Source organism: Moschus berezovskii, chromosome 21 (assembly GCF_049115385.1).
Source record: "Moschus berezovskii isolate FMDL1 chromosome 21, NW_MosBer_1.0, whole genome shotgun sequence".
Taxonomy (NCBI): domain Eukaryota; kingdom Metazoa; phylum Chordata; class Mammalia; order Artiodactyla; family Moschidae; genus Moschus; species Moschus berezovskii.
This window is the reverse complement of record NC_142480.1, coordinates 14,584,168-14,601,080: the sequence shown is the minus strand read 5'-3', so window position 1 is coordinate 14,601,080 and position 16,913 is coordinate 14,584,168. Positions and strand designations below refer to the sequence as shown.

General features: G+C 38.8%; 1 protein-coding gene across 5 annotated transcripts in view; it reads left to right on the top strand.

Annotated features, from left to right (window-relative positions):
• The first annotated feature begins 33 nt into the window (after positions 1–33).
• The window catches only part of WDR76 (WD repeat domain 76), a 54,627-nt gene continuing 37,747 nt past the window's right edge, over positions 34–16,913 (top strand). Inside the window, exons 1-6 of one of the 5 annotated variants that reach the window (XM_055418374.2) lie at positions 34–153; positions 1,566–1,667; positions 1,879–1,973; positions 2,786–3,196; positions 11,826–11,918; positions 12,976–13,031. In XM_055418374.2, coding sequence (XP_055274349.2) covers positions 1,917–1,973; positions 2,786–3,196; positions 11,826–11,918; positions 12,976–13,031 — 617 coding nt within the window. In that variant the 5' untranslated portion in view covers positions 34–153; positions 1,566–1,667; positions 1,879–1,916. Of the gene's footprint in view, positions 154–1,565; positions 1,668–1,793; positions 2,005–2,785; positions 3,197–11,825; positions 11,919–12,975; positions 13,032–16,913 lie in introns of those variants that run through there. The other 4 variants (XM_055418369.2, XM_055418375.2, XM_088829459.1 and 1 more) reach the window with 4 other exon arrangements.

Genomic DNA, 16,913 nt, shown 5'->3' with positions numbered 1-16,913 from the left:
GGAGTCTGTTACTGCGCATGTCCATAGGCTGCCCGGGCGTTCTCGGTCTCGCGGTGTTGGTACGCGTCTTCCCGGCGGGAAGTTGGTTTCACTGGGATTTGCTGTTAAGGCCCTGCGACGGGAGAAGTCTCAAGTAAAGGTTTTGGATGTTAGGTTGGTCTGAACCCGAGTATTACAGGGTAGTGATGAATAATGAAACTCAGGAGATAATGAACTGCAGTTTGTAAAGACTGTCAAATTTGAAAGCTCAAAGTTTAATCGGAATAGAAATCCCGTAAACAGCACTTGATTAGCTCAGTTGATGAGGCTGAGCGGATTGTGGTGAGGTATTTTTTGGTCACTCGAGGGCAAGTGGTAGTAATTTAGGCCAGTGGCAAGAGAAAAAAAAAAATCCCCCAAGCGGCTTAGAATAATGTCTGAAATCCGAACACTATTAAGCTTTCCAGTTCTGTCCATTTCTGGAGACTGCCTATTACAACATATACATGGCTGGAATGTTTGTATATGAGTCCGTAAGTAATTATTAAGCACTTGTGTTTACCTCACTTAGATCTCTCCAAGGAGTATGGAATATTGTAAAAGGCTCGTGTCCTCCAGGAAATTGAATTTTATTTAGAGAATCCCAGGGCCTGGTGGGCTGCCGTCTATGGGGTCGCACAGAGTCGGACACGACTGAAGCGACTTAGCAGCAGCAAAGGGTTTATAGAATAGGAACAGATAACCCCAATTTTCTAGGTGGATCGTGTTAAAAAAAAACCAAACAGGCTAGTTGGTAGAACACAGGCACTGTAGATTTTATAACTGCTGTGTAGGGAGAGAAGGGACAGTGTGAGCAAAGTCTTGAAGTCCAGAAATACGGCATATATCAGGCGCTGTGAAAAGTTTGATTTTTATCAGTAATTTTTGAGTCTAGGAGTGAAAATTGCTGAAGGGAACTTTGCTGAGGGTACTGTTAGTAGCATTACTTCTCAAGTGGTTTCATCTGTTCTACATTTGGGCCTCAGCTGGGAGAAGAAATAAAATTGGGCAAGTCTCAATCAAAGAACAGTGCAGGACACAAGTTTTGAGCTACAAAGGACTGTAAAAGTAGAGCTGATAGAAATTTGTATTGTAAATTTATCAGCTCCAAAACTATGCTATCCCAAGGAAGTAAGTCTGATGGGAAGGCAATTCTTTCTGCTCTTGGCAACCCAGAAAATAGAAAACAACAACAACAAAACAACTTTTAATATGGCAATGACTGTAAGAAATACAGTGTCCTAAAACCTTATCTATGGTGCTTTGTGATACAAAATTTATTTAAGACTTTCCCCCTGTCCTTGGGCTTTGTAAGGTTATCACTAGAATTTTAGTTAACTGGTGGGTGAAGTTTAAACCATCTTATCAGCTCTTGGGGGGAAAAAATCAAAATACTTCCTTCCTAGGAAGAAGAGAATACGGTAGCCATAGGGCATAATTTTCTGGTGGGGATCACAAGGACCCACTGGGTCGAGGTAAAGCCTGCAGGTTGATTTCATTTCTTCTCTAGTTCATCTGGCAACTAAGTGCCCCTGAATCTTTTCCAGGCTCACATTGCTAGGCGAGGTGGTTTTTCTTTAGGAGAAGCGCAAGTGTTTTTCAAAGTAAGATACAGGCATCAGCAGCGTCAAAAACCACCGTGATCCAAGGTAAAAATGCGATTCGGTCCCTTCGCTTCCCTAAAGAATTAGTTTGGGGTGAGGCTGACAAGCTTGCGTACCTAAGCGAAAATGTAACGCCCCGTACCCCTTCCCCCTCCCGTCGGCTGGGATCAGCGCCCGCCTTCGCAGCCCGAGCCTCTCGGGCGCCGGGCCCCTCCTCGCCCCGCCCATCTCCACTCATCCCCGCCTCTCGCCGCAGTCTTGGCGGGAAGACGCCAGCGGCCAAGCTGAGGAAAGATGTCTGGGTCCCGCGCGGAGGCTGAGCAGAAGGGGGGCTCCAGACAGCGACTTCAGGTGAATGTGAGAAACGGCTTGTCCTTTTCGGGTGTGTTGCTGCCTCATTCGTCGTGAGGCATATGCCTGGAGCAGGCCGGGGAGGACTTGCCAACCGGCACCTCCTCGCTGCAAAACTATTTCCTGCTCTTTGGGGCATCTCTCAGTGTAACGAGTTTTAGGTTTTTCCGGGTGTTGCTTCAAAAGATAAGCGGGTATGCCTGCCCTGGTTTTCCTCTATGGAAACTGGGCCCTAAGGAAGCCCCAAGGAAGATGCCTGTCAGTAACCCCAGAAATAGTGTCAGGCTGGGATCAGGAAGTCTGCGTTTGTTTTTGCAGTCGTTTTGGTCAGTTTCCCACTCTTGGAACAATTCCAGTTACTCAGTTTTCTCAATAACAAATTGTAGTCATTTTTATTATTGGTCTGGCGTACTCATGGGTCAGTGCCCAGTATAATAATCCTATTTAGGTTAATGAATTAGGTATCTAGATTTTGGAGGGAAAAAAGTTTCCTTACAGGCTGTCAGCTGGGATTTATGTTGTCATTATGAAATGGGAATTAGATTGATTTACACAGCTCTGTGGGGCTTCCCAGGTGGTGCTAGTGCTAAAAAATCTGCCTGATAATGCGGGAGACAGAAGAGAAGTGGGTTCAATTCCTGGGTTGGGAAGATAACCCTGGAGGAGGGCATGGCAACCCACTCCAGTGGTCTTGCCTGGAGAAACCCATGGATTGAGGAGCGTGGTGGGCTGTAGTCTGTGGAGTTGTAAAGAGTAAGAAAAGGCTCAGGACCTGGAATTTTAATACTGTTTTCCTTTATTGACTTGAATAGGTGAATGAATATAAGGAAAACCAAAACATCGCTGATATATCTCTGAGACCGGTACAGACTACAGTTTTAGGAAAAATAGCTAAGGTGTATCTTGTTCCCTTTTCACTCAGTAACTATAAGACAGGCCAACTTAAGCGCCCCAAATCCCTATTAGATAAGAATTCTAACAATGAAGTGACATGTAAGAAATCTAAGAAAGCTGAAGTAAAGAAAAGTTGCAGAAAGATTTTAACTCCAAAGATGGAGGCCACATCTTCCAAGGAAGAATCCACTCTGCAAAAATCATCCTTGGATGTTCATGCTGAAAGCAGCAAGTGGCAGTACAAGAGCCCTTCAGATACAGTGGTTCTCAGTCCTGATATGGAAAGCAGCCAGGAAGGAGACAGTGATGAAGACACCACACCAGGCCTGGTAAGGATCTAATTACTAGCTTATTCAAATTTTCATGTTTAAAAATTTGGAGTTTTGTTAAGCTACGGTTATCAAGGGCCTCTTTAGCTTAAAAAAACCAAAAAAAAATTATTTTATCATCTAATTTATATTTAAGTGAAATTTTATTTTTTTTTTAAAATTTTGTACAACCCAACCAAAAAATTTTTCCCTTGGGTTTATTTGGCTCTTGTTTTTTTCTTTTTTTGGGGGGCTCTTGGTTTTGATTTGTGAAGGAGAGGATTGACTTTGCTTTTCTTTCTTTCTCACTTTGCTGCACTTATTTTTGAGCTTATTCCTACTTAATGGTGTCTTGCTCGCGTTTACATGTTTATGCATAGTATACCAGAAGAAGTTGACTTTTAAAGGACATATAGTACTTGAGTATGTTAAGGTGGTAAAATCACCATTAATTGACTGCACTGATGTGCTGAATAATTCCCTTAATTACTTAAAGGAGACAAACGGTGGAGTAGAGAAGATACAGGAAAAACACTAATTCTGTTTGAAATGATAGTTCGAATAAGTTTAAGGAATTAAGCATCTAATTCTTTTGGCTCTTATTGCCTACCAGGAATTTTGTACCTCATTTAAAGTGACAAGTTTTATGACCCTGTCACATGGTAAGAAGTAGATGGAACTAGAACAGAAAATGATGGTAGGGGAAGGGAGATAGGATCATTGAGGCAGTATAATAAACTGGGACCTGTGGTGGGACAGTGTGGGCTACGTCAGAAATGCATTGGCCTGGGGGTTGGAAGCCTAGGTTTTAGGCATGGCCACTGTTAAGAAACCTTGTACCTTTAAGCAAGTCACTGCTATGGTGAGGGAATTAGAGAAAATTGGTAGTTCTCAAACTTTAGCCTGTATTAGAATTACCTGGGGGGCTTGTTAAAACCCTATTGCAGGGCTTCACCACCTGTTTCTGATTCAGAAGTTTTGAGAGAGTGTTGAATTTGAATGTCTAAAATAGCTTCCTAGAAACTGGTCCAGGACTGCACTTTGAGAGCCAGTGTACTGGATTGTCTCTTTTGCCTCTTAGACTCTAAGATTCTGAGTATTTGAGGCTTAATATAAAGCAGATTTTGTTTTGATGTAAAATAGGGCTTCTCCTTATGGCTCAGCCATAGAGAATCTGCCTGTCAATGCAGGACATTTGGGTTCAATACCTGGGTTGGGAAGATCCCCTGGAGAAGGAAATGGCAATCCACTGCAGTATTATTGCTGGAAAATCCCTTGGACAGAGAAGCCTGGCGGGCTACAGTCCATGGGGTCTTGAAAGAATCACACACGGTTTAGCAACTAAACTACAGCAACAAATAGGGTCAGAAATTAGAACATGAGATAGTGAATACTGGAGATAGTCAAACAGAGTCATAAATGCTTAGCATACCTTTTCTTACGACAAGCTGAAAGATCTCACATCTTTTTTAGAACATTTCATTCTTTTTTTCTCTTCCCTTTCGTTAATTATCGTTTTGGGGCCAAAATTTATGGTACCATGCTTTAGAACAGTATTTAGTTTATAAGCTTATTTCTTTCTAAATGAAGGATGGCTTTTGTCACATCAAAGACATATAATGACATATAATGTCCCTCAGTTTGTGTTGTTGTTGTTAAGTCAGTAGGTTGTGTCTGACCCTTGCTGACCCCATGGACTGTAGCTTGTCAGTCTCTTCTGTCCATGGGATTTCCCAGGCAAGAATTACTGGGATGGGTTGCCATTTCCTTTTCCAGGGGGATCTTCCCGATCTAGGGATTGAACCTGAGTCTTCTGCTTTGGCAGTGGATTCTTTACCACTTAGCCACCTGGGAAGCCCTCAGTTTGGGTTTATCTGCTATTTTCTCATGATCAGATTAAGATTTTGCACTTTGGGGAAGGATACCATAGAAGTGAAGGTGCCCTCCTCAGTGTATCATATCAGAGTGTACGTGATGTTGATATTTTACTGGTGATGATGACCTTCCATCATTTAGCTAAAGTGGTGTCTGCCAGGATTTTCCCATGTAAACTTAGTATTTTTCCCTTGGTAATTACTGAATGCTTTGAGGAAGATACTTTGAGACTATGTAAATATCTGGTTTCTGTCATCAAGCATATATTTATTTCTTTATTAAGACAGAATTCACATAACATATACTAAAGTGTATAATTCAGTGTTTTTTGTATATATACATGAAGCTGTGCAGCCACCATCACTATCCAATTTCATAAATTTTTATCACTCCAGAAAGAAACTGCTTACCTGTCAGTAGTGACTATAAACCTTTATCCCTCCCTCTCTCAGCCTTGGAAAACCACTTATCTACTTTCTGTCTCTATATATTTGCCTATTCTGGACATTTCATATAAATGGAATTATACAATATATAGCTTTTTTGGTCTGGCTTCTTTCATTTACCGTGTTTTCAGGGTTCATTCATGTAGCATGTATTGGTACTTCATTTCCTTTCATGGCTAAATAATATTCCATTGTATGTGTATACCACATTTTGTTTATGCATTCATCAGTTGATGGACATTTGAGTTGTTTTCACTTTTTTTTTTGCTGTTAAGAATAATGCTTCCATGAGCATTTACTTGTGAGATTTTATATGTTTTCCATTCTCTTGGGTGCACACACACAGCTTGGAGTGAAATAGGGTAACTGTGTTTAGCTTTTTGAGGCATTGTCAAGTTATTTTCCAATGTGACTGCCCCATTTTTACATAACCAATAGCAATGTATAAAATTTTTAATTGAAGTAAAATTCTCAGTTTAAAATTTACCTCTTTGCCATTTTTAAGTGTACAGTTCAGTAGTGTTATGTAAAGGTACATAGTTGTGAAACCAGAACTCTTTTCATCTTGCAGAACTGAAACTCTATACTCATAAGGGCTTTCCATGTGGCACTAGTGGTAAAGAACCTGCCTGCCAACGCAGGAGACATAAGAAACGCAGGTTTGATCCCTGGGTTGGGAAGATCCCCTGGAGAAGGGCATGGCAACCTATTCTAGTATTCTCGCCTGGGGAATCCCCAGGGACAGAGGAACCTGGTCGGCTACAGTCCATAATGTCGCAAAGAGTTGGACATGACTAAAGCGACTTAGCACACATGCCCATACCCATTAAAACACTCCTCATTCCCTACCTCTTCAGCCCCTAGCCGGTCTACTTTCTGTCTCTACGGATTTGACTACTTCAGGTACCATATATAAGTGGAATCATACAGTGTTTGTCTTTTTGTGACCATTATTTCACTTAACATAATGTCCTTAACTATTTTGGTTATAGCCTTACTAGTGCATGTGAAGTGGTATCTCATTGTAGTTTTGATTTGCATTTTCCTAATGACTAATGATGTTGAACATCTTTACATGTGCATACTTGCAATTTATACTTTGGAGAAATGTCTATTTAAGTCCTTTGCCGATTTAAAAAATTAGGTCGTGCGCATTTGAGTCAGTTCTAAAGAGGTGGATGAACCTAGAACCTATTATACAGAGTGAAGTAAGTCAGAAAGAGAAATACAAATGTTGTATACTGACGCCTATATATGGAATCTAGCAAGATGGCACTGATGAATTTATTTTCAGGGCAGCAATGGAGAAATAGAGAAAACAGAACTATGGATGTTGGGGGAGGGGAGGAGGGAGAAGGTGAGATGTATGGAAAGAGTAACATGGAAATTTACAGTGCCATACGTAAAATAGATAGCCAGTGGGAATTTGCTGTGTGACTCAGGGAAGGCAAACAGGGACTGTGTGACAGGCTGAGGGTGGGATGGGAGGGAGGTTCAAGAGGGAGGGGACGTGGATGTACCTATGGCTGATTATTGTTGATGTATGACAGTACCACACTCTTTTAAATATTGTTAATGTTCTTTAGTTGCTAAGTCGTGTCTGACTCTTTGCGACCCCATGAACTGCAGCACACCAGGCTTCTCTGTCCAACACTTTCTCCCTGAGTTTGCTCAGACTCATGTCCATTGAGTCAGTGATGCCATCCAACTTCTCATCCTCTATCACCCCCTTCTCCTCCTGCCCTTAATCTTTCCCAGCATCAGGGTCTTTTCCAGTGAGTCAGCTCTTTGCATCAGGTGGCCAAAGTACTGTAGGTTTGTACTAAGTTTTGAAATCAGGAAGTGTGAGTCTTGTAACTTGATTCTTTTTCAGATTGTTTGGCTATTATGGGTTCCTTTCATTTCCGTATGGATTTTAGGATCTCCGTATCTGCAAAAATGACATTTAAAATTTTGACAGAGATTGTACTGAATCTATAGATCAGTTTGGGGAATGTTGCCATTTTTAAAATATTAAGTATTTCAGTCGATGAACATGAGCTGTCTTTCCACTTATTTAGATTTTCTTTAATTTCCTTCAGTGTTTTATAATTTTCTGTGCACAAGTCTTTTACTTCTTTGGTTAAATTTGTGTCAAAGTATATATATTTGTGGCTGCACTAGGACTTTGTTGCTGTGTGTAGTTGTGGTGCATGGGCTTCTCGTTGCAGTGGCTTCCTTTGTTGTATCTTGAGGGCTTAGTTGCCCTGCAGCCTGTGGGATCTTCCTGGATGAGGGGTGGAACCCACGTCCCTTTGGCAGGCAGACACCCAACCACTGGACCACCAGGGAAGTCCCCAAAATATATTATTCTTTTTGATACTATTATGGTATTTTTTTCTTAATTTCATTTTCTGATTGTTCATTGCTAATGTACAGAAACACAACTTATTTTTGTATATTGATCTTATATCTTACAACTTTGCTGAAATTGTTTACTCTCATTTTTTTGTGTGTGGATTTGTTAAGATTTTCTACATATAAGATCATGTCATTGGCAGTAAAGATTGTTAAATTTCTTCCTTTCCAATCTGGATGTCTTTTATTTCCTTTTTGCCTAATTGCCCTGGCTAGAACTTCTGGTACAGTGTTGAATAGAAGTGGTGAGAGCAGACATATTTATCTTGTCCCTGAGTTTAGGGGAAAAGCTTTCAGTCTTTCACTGTTAAGTATGATGTTAGCTGGGAAACGTATATTTCTTAAAATTTTTATTTCAAAATGCTTAACAGATTCATAGGAATTTCCAAAAATAGTACAGAGTGGTCTCATTTACCCTTCACCCAGTTTTTCCCCAATGAGTACATCTTATTTTATTTTTTATCAGTTAATTAACTTTTTTGGCTCTGCCACACAGCTTGTCGCATCTTATTCCCTGGCCATGAATTGAACCAGTGCAGAGTCCTAACCACTAGGCAACCAGGAAATTTCTCCCCGTGAGTACATCTTAAATAACTACACTGCAGTATCAAAACCAGGAAATTCATATTGGTACTAGGTGTGTGTCCAGTTCTATATCATTTTATCACATGTGTAGATTCATGTAACCACCACCACAGTCATGGTGGAACTGTTCCATCTCTACAAAGATCTCCTTTAAGCTACCCCATTATAGTTAAGCCCACGGCCCTCCTTCCCACCAGCCTTAACCTCTGGCAACCACTGATTTGTTTTCCATCTCTACACTTTTGTCATTTGGAGAACATTATATAAGTGTTCACACAGCTGGTAAATTTTTGGCATCAAGCACATTTTAAATTCAAGTTATTTTTCTTCTTTTCTTTTCTAAAGGTAGCATTTCCCTCTTATTTTGTATATGCAGTAACTACTCAAGTGTCTCTGAAGATAAAACATTAATGGGATTAAAAACATTCTATTTCCTATAATATATTTACTTTGAGAGCCCACTTCGATAGTCTTTGCTTGGTCTTTGATGTTGCAAGTTCTGCAGGAGCAGGTAGTGGGTGAGAATAGTTTGAATGATGCATACCTCGAAAAAAGTCTGATTTTTCTTAATACATTTTGTTAATTTTTCCTGTGGTAATTAGAATCGTTTAAATTTTGTTCCTTTGATCTCCAAATGCAGCATTTTAAGATAGATTCTTAGGAAGTCCCTGATGATGATGGTGGTAATGTTTTCCTCTGAGAGGCATTGTTCACAGCAATGACTAACAATTCACCTTTGCTGTCACTTTTATGTGTGTGAGAAAAATCTTCATTTTGGTCAAATTGATAAATGTACATACCTGTTTAAGTCATAGTAAGTCATAATTCTGTGTGTGTGTATATATATTTATTGTTGTTCATGTCTGACTCTTTGCAACTCTATGCTAGGATTCTCTGTCCTTAACTGTCTCCTGAAGTTTGCTCAGACTCATGTTCATTGAGTCAGTGATGCTATTTAACCATCTCATTCTCTGCTGCCTGCTTCCCCTCCTGCCTTCAGCCTTTCCCAGAATCGGTCTTTTCCAGTGAGTCAGCTCTTTGCATCAGGTGGCCGAAGTATTGGAGCTTCAGCTTCAGTCCTTCCAGTGAATATTCAGAGTTGACTTCCTTTAGGATGGACTGGATTGATCTCCTTGCAGTCCAAAGGACTCTGAAGAGTCTTCTCCGGCACCACAATTTGAAAGCATCCAGTTTTCAGTGCTCAGCCTTCTTTATGGTCCTACTCCTATATCTGTACTGGAGAAACCATAGCTTTTACTATATGGACCTTTGTCGGCAAAGTGAGTGATGTCTCTGCTTTTTAATACGATGTCTAGGTTTGTCATAGCTTTTCTTCCAAGGAGTAAGTGTCTTTTAATTTCATGGTTATAGTCACTGTCCACAGTGATTTTAGAGTCCAAGAAAATAAAATCTGTCACTGTTTCCACTTTTTTCACCATCTGTTTGCCATGAAGTTTTGAGACTGAATGCCATGATCTTAGTTTCACACAAAGGTAATTCCATACGTGGTGGTTGTTTAGTTGCAGTGTCATGTCCAACTCTTTGTGACCCCATGGATTGTATGTAGCCCACCAGGCTCCTCTGTCCATGGGATTTCCCAGGCGAGAATACTGGAGTGGGTTGCCATTTCCATCTCCAGGGCATCTTCCTGGCTCAGGAATTCAACCCGCCTCTTCTGCATTGCAGGTGGATTATTTACCACTGAACCAGTGGGGAAGCCCCAGTTCCATATCCACACATATGTATGTATACACAGAACCAAATCAAAACAGCTAGCAGTTTTCTGTTACACACCTATTTGTGCAGACAAATTATACTTCAGGCCATTTTAGCTTTTATCCCCCATTACCCACTGACTTACTGTAGAAGATTAAGTTTACACATGTGTGCTGTCTCCTTCTCCTTCTCATGTTTTACCTTCTGTATTACATATAGTCCAATTTTTACCTGAGTTGTAAAATTTTTCTCAGTATAAATCAAAGAATTGTAATGGCTTTATATATATATTATATATATGTGTGTATGCACGTATGTAATTCATGAAATGTTTTCTGGGACCCTCCATCATTCTGGACTGTTTTCTCTTTCTTGGCCTTCTCTTTACTGTTTTTCTTTAAATTTCTTTTTTCTCTCTGCTGTGTTGGACTTCTGTAGCCTGGATCCTGTCTTTTTCTTGGTTTATTGTATACTTTTGATGAAGTGTAGCTTTTAGTAACTTCCAGAAAGCTGGTGTATGACAGATAGTTTGCTGCTGGTAAGTGCTCAGTCATGTCTGACTCCTTGCAACCCCATGGACTGTAGCCTGCCAGGCTCCTCTGTCCATGGGATTTTGTTTTTTCAGGTAAGAATGCTTGAGTGGGTTGCCTTTTCCTTCTCCAGGTGATCTTCCCAGCCCAAGGATTGAACCTGGGTCTCTTGCACCTGCTGCATTGGCAGGTGGATTCTTCACCACTCGCACCACCTGGGCAACCCGACAGATTGTTTGCGTGTCTGAAAAAGTCTTTATGCTTTACATTTGATTGTTGGCATTATTGGATTTAGAATTGTAAGTTGAAAGTAATTTTTCCTTAACATTTTTAACACATTCTTCCTTTGTCTTCTAGCTTCCTGGATATTGTGAAGTTGTCATTCTTGGTTCTTTGTGGTCTGTTTTTCCCTCTGCAAACTTTTGGGATCTTCTCTTTATTTCACTCATCTTCAGGTATTGAGAAATTTTGTGATGATATGCCTGGGCTTGAGTCTTGTTTTCATTCATTGTGTTGTATACACGTTGGGCCCTTTTAATCTGGAAACTCATTTCTTCAGTTTCGAGAAGCCTTCTTGTGTTATTTCTCTAGTGATTTTCTCTCCTCCATTTTCTCTGCTCCTTCCGCCCACCCCCCCACAGTAACTATTAGTTGGATATTGGACCTCCAAGATTCTCTAGTTTAAAACTGTCTTTTCTGCTCATGTGATTCTCTTTTTTTATTGAATTTCTTTAATCATCTCAGTGAATTTAAAAATTTGTTTTTGAGTTCTTTCTTGTTTTGCTTAATAAAAAGTTCACTTTGTGAAACAGTACAGTTAAGGGCCAGTAGGGATTAATGTGCTATTGGGCTATCCTACTTGACTTCTGATATCAGATCACTTGTTATTTATTTGGGAAGCAATATCCTGCAGTTATCCCAAACTTTCTCTCAGTATCCATTGTAGCAAAGTTTATGTGCTGTTTGGTAAGATAACATAAAATGATCATAGTAGGTGCAATTTGAAGGAACATATACTTGTGGAGAACACAACAACTAGTTTTGTGAGGTATTTTTGCTGTGGATTTTGTAAATAACAGTCTTTTTGGTGTGATTTTATAGGATGATTTTTCAGAATTGTCACCATACGAAAGGAAGAGACTGAAGAACATATCAGAAAATGCAAACTTTTTTGCTTCTCTTCAGTTGTCTGAGGTTTGTTTGAAGTTTTTAATCTAAACTGAGATACTATTCCTCTTGCTAGTAGGTCAATAAAATACTCATAGTATCAGATTTCATAGTGTCAAATCAGGGAGGGTAAAATTAGCAAGATTTACACTTAATGCAGTTTATCATATTTCATTGATTCCAAGATTTTTTTTTTTTTTTAAACTGTTATATTAAAGCTGTAATTGGAAGCTTCCCCTCATTCCTTTCTTTCCCTGGTCAGGGAGCTAAGACCTCACATGCCTCGAGGCACGTCCAAAATGGAAAAAAAGATTAGAGGAGAATATGGTTAGTATTGGAAGCTTTAAGGGTTAGTGGCCATAAGTATGCTAATGTTTTCTAATCATTATTACTAAAGGTATACTTTACATTGAAGGTCTTCACACTGCGGTCAAACTTCTATGTGTGTGAGAAGAGCTGTCCAGGAGGGTGTGTGATGTTTCCCCCTAAAATACATTAAACCGTTGGCTTTATTAGATAGTTTCTGGGCATACCAGATTCCTAAATATTCAGTGTGTATTTGCATCTTGAGGGGAGGGAGGGTGAGTTAATATAAGGCACTAAATTGCTGAGTCACACACTAACAGTTGAAGATTCATCAGAAATGGAGACAAAAATATCTCTGATTTTGACTTTAGTTAACAGAAATTACTATTGATTTATGGAAGTATAACCTGTAACTTTTCTGGAAAACACCCACAAAGGGTTGCCTGAAGTATAAGTTAAAGTTGGAAATTTATAATAGTATATTTAGTAAATGTTTGCTTATGTATATTTGTTAGTAGCCTGGTCCCAGGAGTCAGAATGCCAGTACTTTAGATAGTATTATATGCTTCTCTTTATTATTGATAGTGTATTTGTCTGATGTCTGCTACCAAGAGCAGTTGTCATATCTCAAGGTTCTTTACTTCCTGTATAGATCTTGGCTTAGTGTATGTATAGTAGCAGATACTCAAATGTTTTAGAAGGTAAGCTATGTAGTTACAGTATTATTTTTTTTATAAGATATTATTTTTACATGTATTATGTTTTGTGTATTTTGCAGTCAGCTGCAAGACTCCGTGAAATGATAAAGAAGAGACAGCCTCCTGAATCCAAAAGGTAAAAGATTGGGTTTACATTTCCTATACCATGATATATTGCTGAGTTGTTTTATAATTTGAAAAAATGGTTCTACATAGTACAATAAGTAGCAGATCAGAAACACTAATTTGGTTTAATCATTTATATCTCTGAGGGAATACTACTAACTCTAATAACTCTAAAGTTCTCATCTTCATCAAAGGACTGTAGAGGAAATAAAATCTTGAGAACTGAATTTTATTTATATTTATTATCATTGCTAATGGAGGGAAATCTTTTTTTTTTTAATATTTATTATTTTTTTTGGTTGTACTGGGTCGTCGTTGCTTTGTGGGCTTTCTCTAATTGTGGCAAGCATGGACTGTTCTCTGGTTGCAGTGCATGAGTTTTTCATTGCAGTGGCTTCTCTTGTTGTGGAGCATAGGTGCTAGGCACACAGGCTTCAGTAGTTGTGGCACACGGGCTTTGGTTACTCCATGGCATGTGGAATCTTCTTGGACCAGGGATCGAACCCATGTCCCAGGGAACTCTATTTTTCCCTAAAAAAACTATTGTTTTTAAAGATTCCCCTACTTTATTTTTTTGTTTTTTCTTTCCCATTCCTAGAATAAAGGAAGGAAATGAACATTTGTTGCACATCTGTGAGATACAGTGCACGCATGTATGCTAAGTAGCTTCAGTCGTGTCCGAGTCTTTGTGACCCTATGGACACAGGCTTTGCTGTCTGTAGGAGTCTCTAGGCAAGAATACTGGAGTGGGTTGCCATTTCCTTCTCTGAAATACAGTGCAGTGACCTAAACATTTTTTTAGGTCCTATTTTATCTATAGGACCTAACATCCTATATTATGTCATTAATTCTGGCAAAAATTTTGTGATATATAAAACAGACTCAAAGAGGTTAAGTAATTTGCTTAAGGTCAAAGTAGCTCTTAAAGACTTCCCCAGCAGTGCAGTGGTTAAGAATGCCCCACTTCCAGTGCAGGGGGTGCTGGTTCGATCCCTGATCGGGAAGCTAATAGCCCACATCCCATGTGGCATGGAAAAAAAAAAAAAGTTAAAAAATAAAATCAGCTTTTGAAGCTTCAGGATTTGACCTCCAGGATGCCTGAGGTTCTCTTCTCTGCATTGTAACAGTGCTTATGTATAAATGAAGAAACTGAAAATCTTGGCATCATTAGATCATTGTTTTAGTACTAGATGCTAATGTAACATCATTTAATTGATTTGATTCTGGTATAGGTTAACTAGCTTGAGAAAAGCTAAACCTTTCATTATGACCAGGTATTTGCAAGTGTGAAAAATTGTTACAAGAGGAACAAACAGCGTTTAACACTGGAAGATAATAGCACCTGTCCTGTTGTCCATTTGTTGTTAGCTTTATATTTGCATTCATCTATATATTTTTGGCTGCTGCTCAGTGTGGCATGTGGGATCTTACTTCCCTTTGTATATTATTTTATTAGCAAAGATTAGTGATTTATTTTTTATCCTAAAGCCACCTAAGTCACAAAGTTCTAACACTTAATAGTTGTGTAAAGATTAGTATCCAGTGGCTAGAGCAGAAGTTATGTAGAAGAAAGAGCATAACTTTTGAAATTTGGCAAACTTGATTTCAGGTTTCAATTTAGCAACTTAAAACTGTGGTATTAACTTTGGACAATTTATATAATCTTTCTTTCCTTATCTGTAAAGTTGATGTCATGCCAATCTAGAGGGGTTTTTAAAAATTACTGAAATACAAAGAAGCACATATGAATATTTATGTAATTAAAAAAAAAAATAATTCAAGCATCCATGCTTATACCTGCCATCCAGGTCAATAGAAATTTGTAGTACCTTTTAAGGCCCTCCTCGAGGTAACAGTCATTATACTGAATTTTGTGATAATCACTCCTTGCATTTATTTATAGTTTTACCACCAATGAATTAATTTTATATTAATATTAATATAGTGTTTTACTTATTTTTACCTGTTTTTTATATTAACATGATGCCATTTTTATATTCTGGGATTTTCTTTTGCTCACTTTTACATCTTTATATGTTTTAAAATTCGTTCATGTTGTTGTGTGCAGCTTTGCTTCATCCTGTTTTTTTCTGCTCTGTGAATGCACTATGTTGACTTGAATATGGATAGTTGAATTGTCTTCGTATTTTCTTTATTAAAAAGGCTGCTGCTCTGATCAGTCTTAAGTCTGTTGGTGTTTATGTGTGAAGAGTTTCTCTCTGAGGAGGATTCTCTAGGAGGATAATAGAATCCCAATTTTTCCATATGTCGAGGATTTTTTTTTTGAAGGTTAAATGAGGTTTTAAATGCTTCGTATAGTTTCTACCACACAGTATACTTTAGATAAATAGTAGTTATCACTAATTCTTCTGAACTAATGTGGACTGTTGGTGAGATTTATGCATGTAAATTTTTGGAAGTAATTTTCAGAGGCTTCTCTTTCCCCAGCATTTTTTAATAAACTGCTTTTTCTTTTAAGACTTAATTTTTTAAAGAACAGTTTTAGGTTCACAGCAAAATAGAGAGGAAGATACAGAGATTTCCCATCTATTCTCTACCCCTGCCCATTCGAAGCTTCGCCTATTATAAACATCACATATTAGAATGGTACATTTGTAGGTTACCAAGGTTGAACCTACATTGACACATCATAATCACCTAGAGTCCATAGTTTATCTTAGGATTTGTTGTTGGTGTTGTATTTTCTGTTGGTGTTTACAAGTGTGCAATGACATATATCCATCATTATGTATGATAGCATACACAGTATTTTCACTTCTCTGAAAACCCTCTGTGCTCTGCTTTTTCATCCCTCCCCACAACTACCCTCCAACAACTACTGATGTTTTTACTGTTTCCACAGTTTTGCCTTTTCTAGAATGTCACATAGTTGGAATGATACAGTATGTAGCCTTTTCAGGTTGACTTCATTGGGTTCAAGTTTTCTGCGAGTCTTTTCATGGCTTGATAGCTCATTTCTTTTTAGTGCTGAATAATAGTCTGTTGTCTGCATGCATCACTCTTTATTTATTGGTTGTTTCCAAGTTTTGGCAGTTATGAACAAAGCTGCTGGAAACAACCGAGTGTGTGCTTCTGTGTGGAGTTTTCAGCTCCTTTGAGTAAATACCAAGAAGCATGGTTGCTGGACTATATGCTAAGAGTTTGCTTAATTTTGTAAGAAATCACCAAACTATCTTCCCAAGTGACTGTGTCATTTTATATTTGCACCAGCAATTAATGAGATCCTGTTGATACACATCTTGACCAGCACGTGGAGTCATCAGAACTCTGGATTCTGGCTATTCTAATATGGCTGTAGTGGTATCTCATTGTTTCCGTTTGCATTTCTTTGATATATAATGTGAGGCATCTTTTCATATGCTTATTTCCCATCCCTGTATCTTCTTTGGTGATATGTTTGTTAAGGTCTTTGGCCCATTTATAAATGGAGTTTTCTTTGTTGTTGTTGAGGGTTTTTAAAAAGTTTTTTAAATTTATTTTGGCCGTGTCTGGTCTTAGTTGTGGCAGGTGGGATCTTTAGTTGTAGCATGTGGGATCTAGTTCTGTGACCAGGATTGCATGTGGGCCCGCTGCATGGGGAGCGCACAGACCACCAGGGAAATCCCTAGTTTTAGTTTTTTAAGGAACCTCCATACTGTTCTCCATAGTGGAGAACAATTTACATTCCACCAACCGTATAAGAGGGTTCCCTTTTCTCCACACCCTCTTTAGCATTTATTGTTCGTAGGTTTTTGGTGATGGCCGCTGACTGGTGCTGTCACATATTTAGAATCATACAGTATGTAGCCTCATTTGGATTGGCTTCTTTTTCTTAGTACTATGCATTTAAACTTCCCCCAAATCTTTCATGGCTTAATAGCTCATTTCTTTT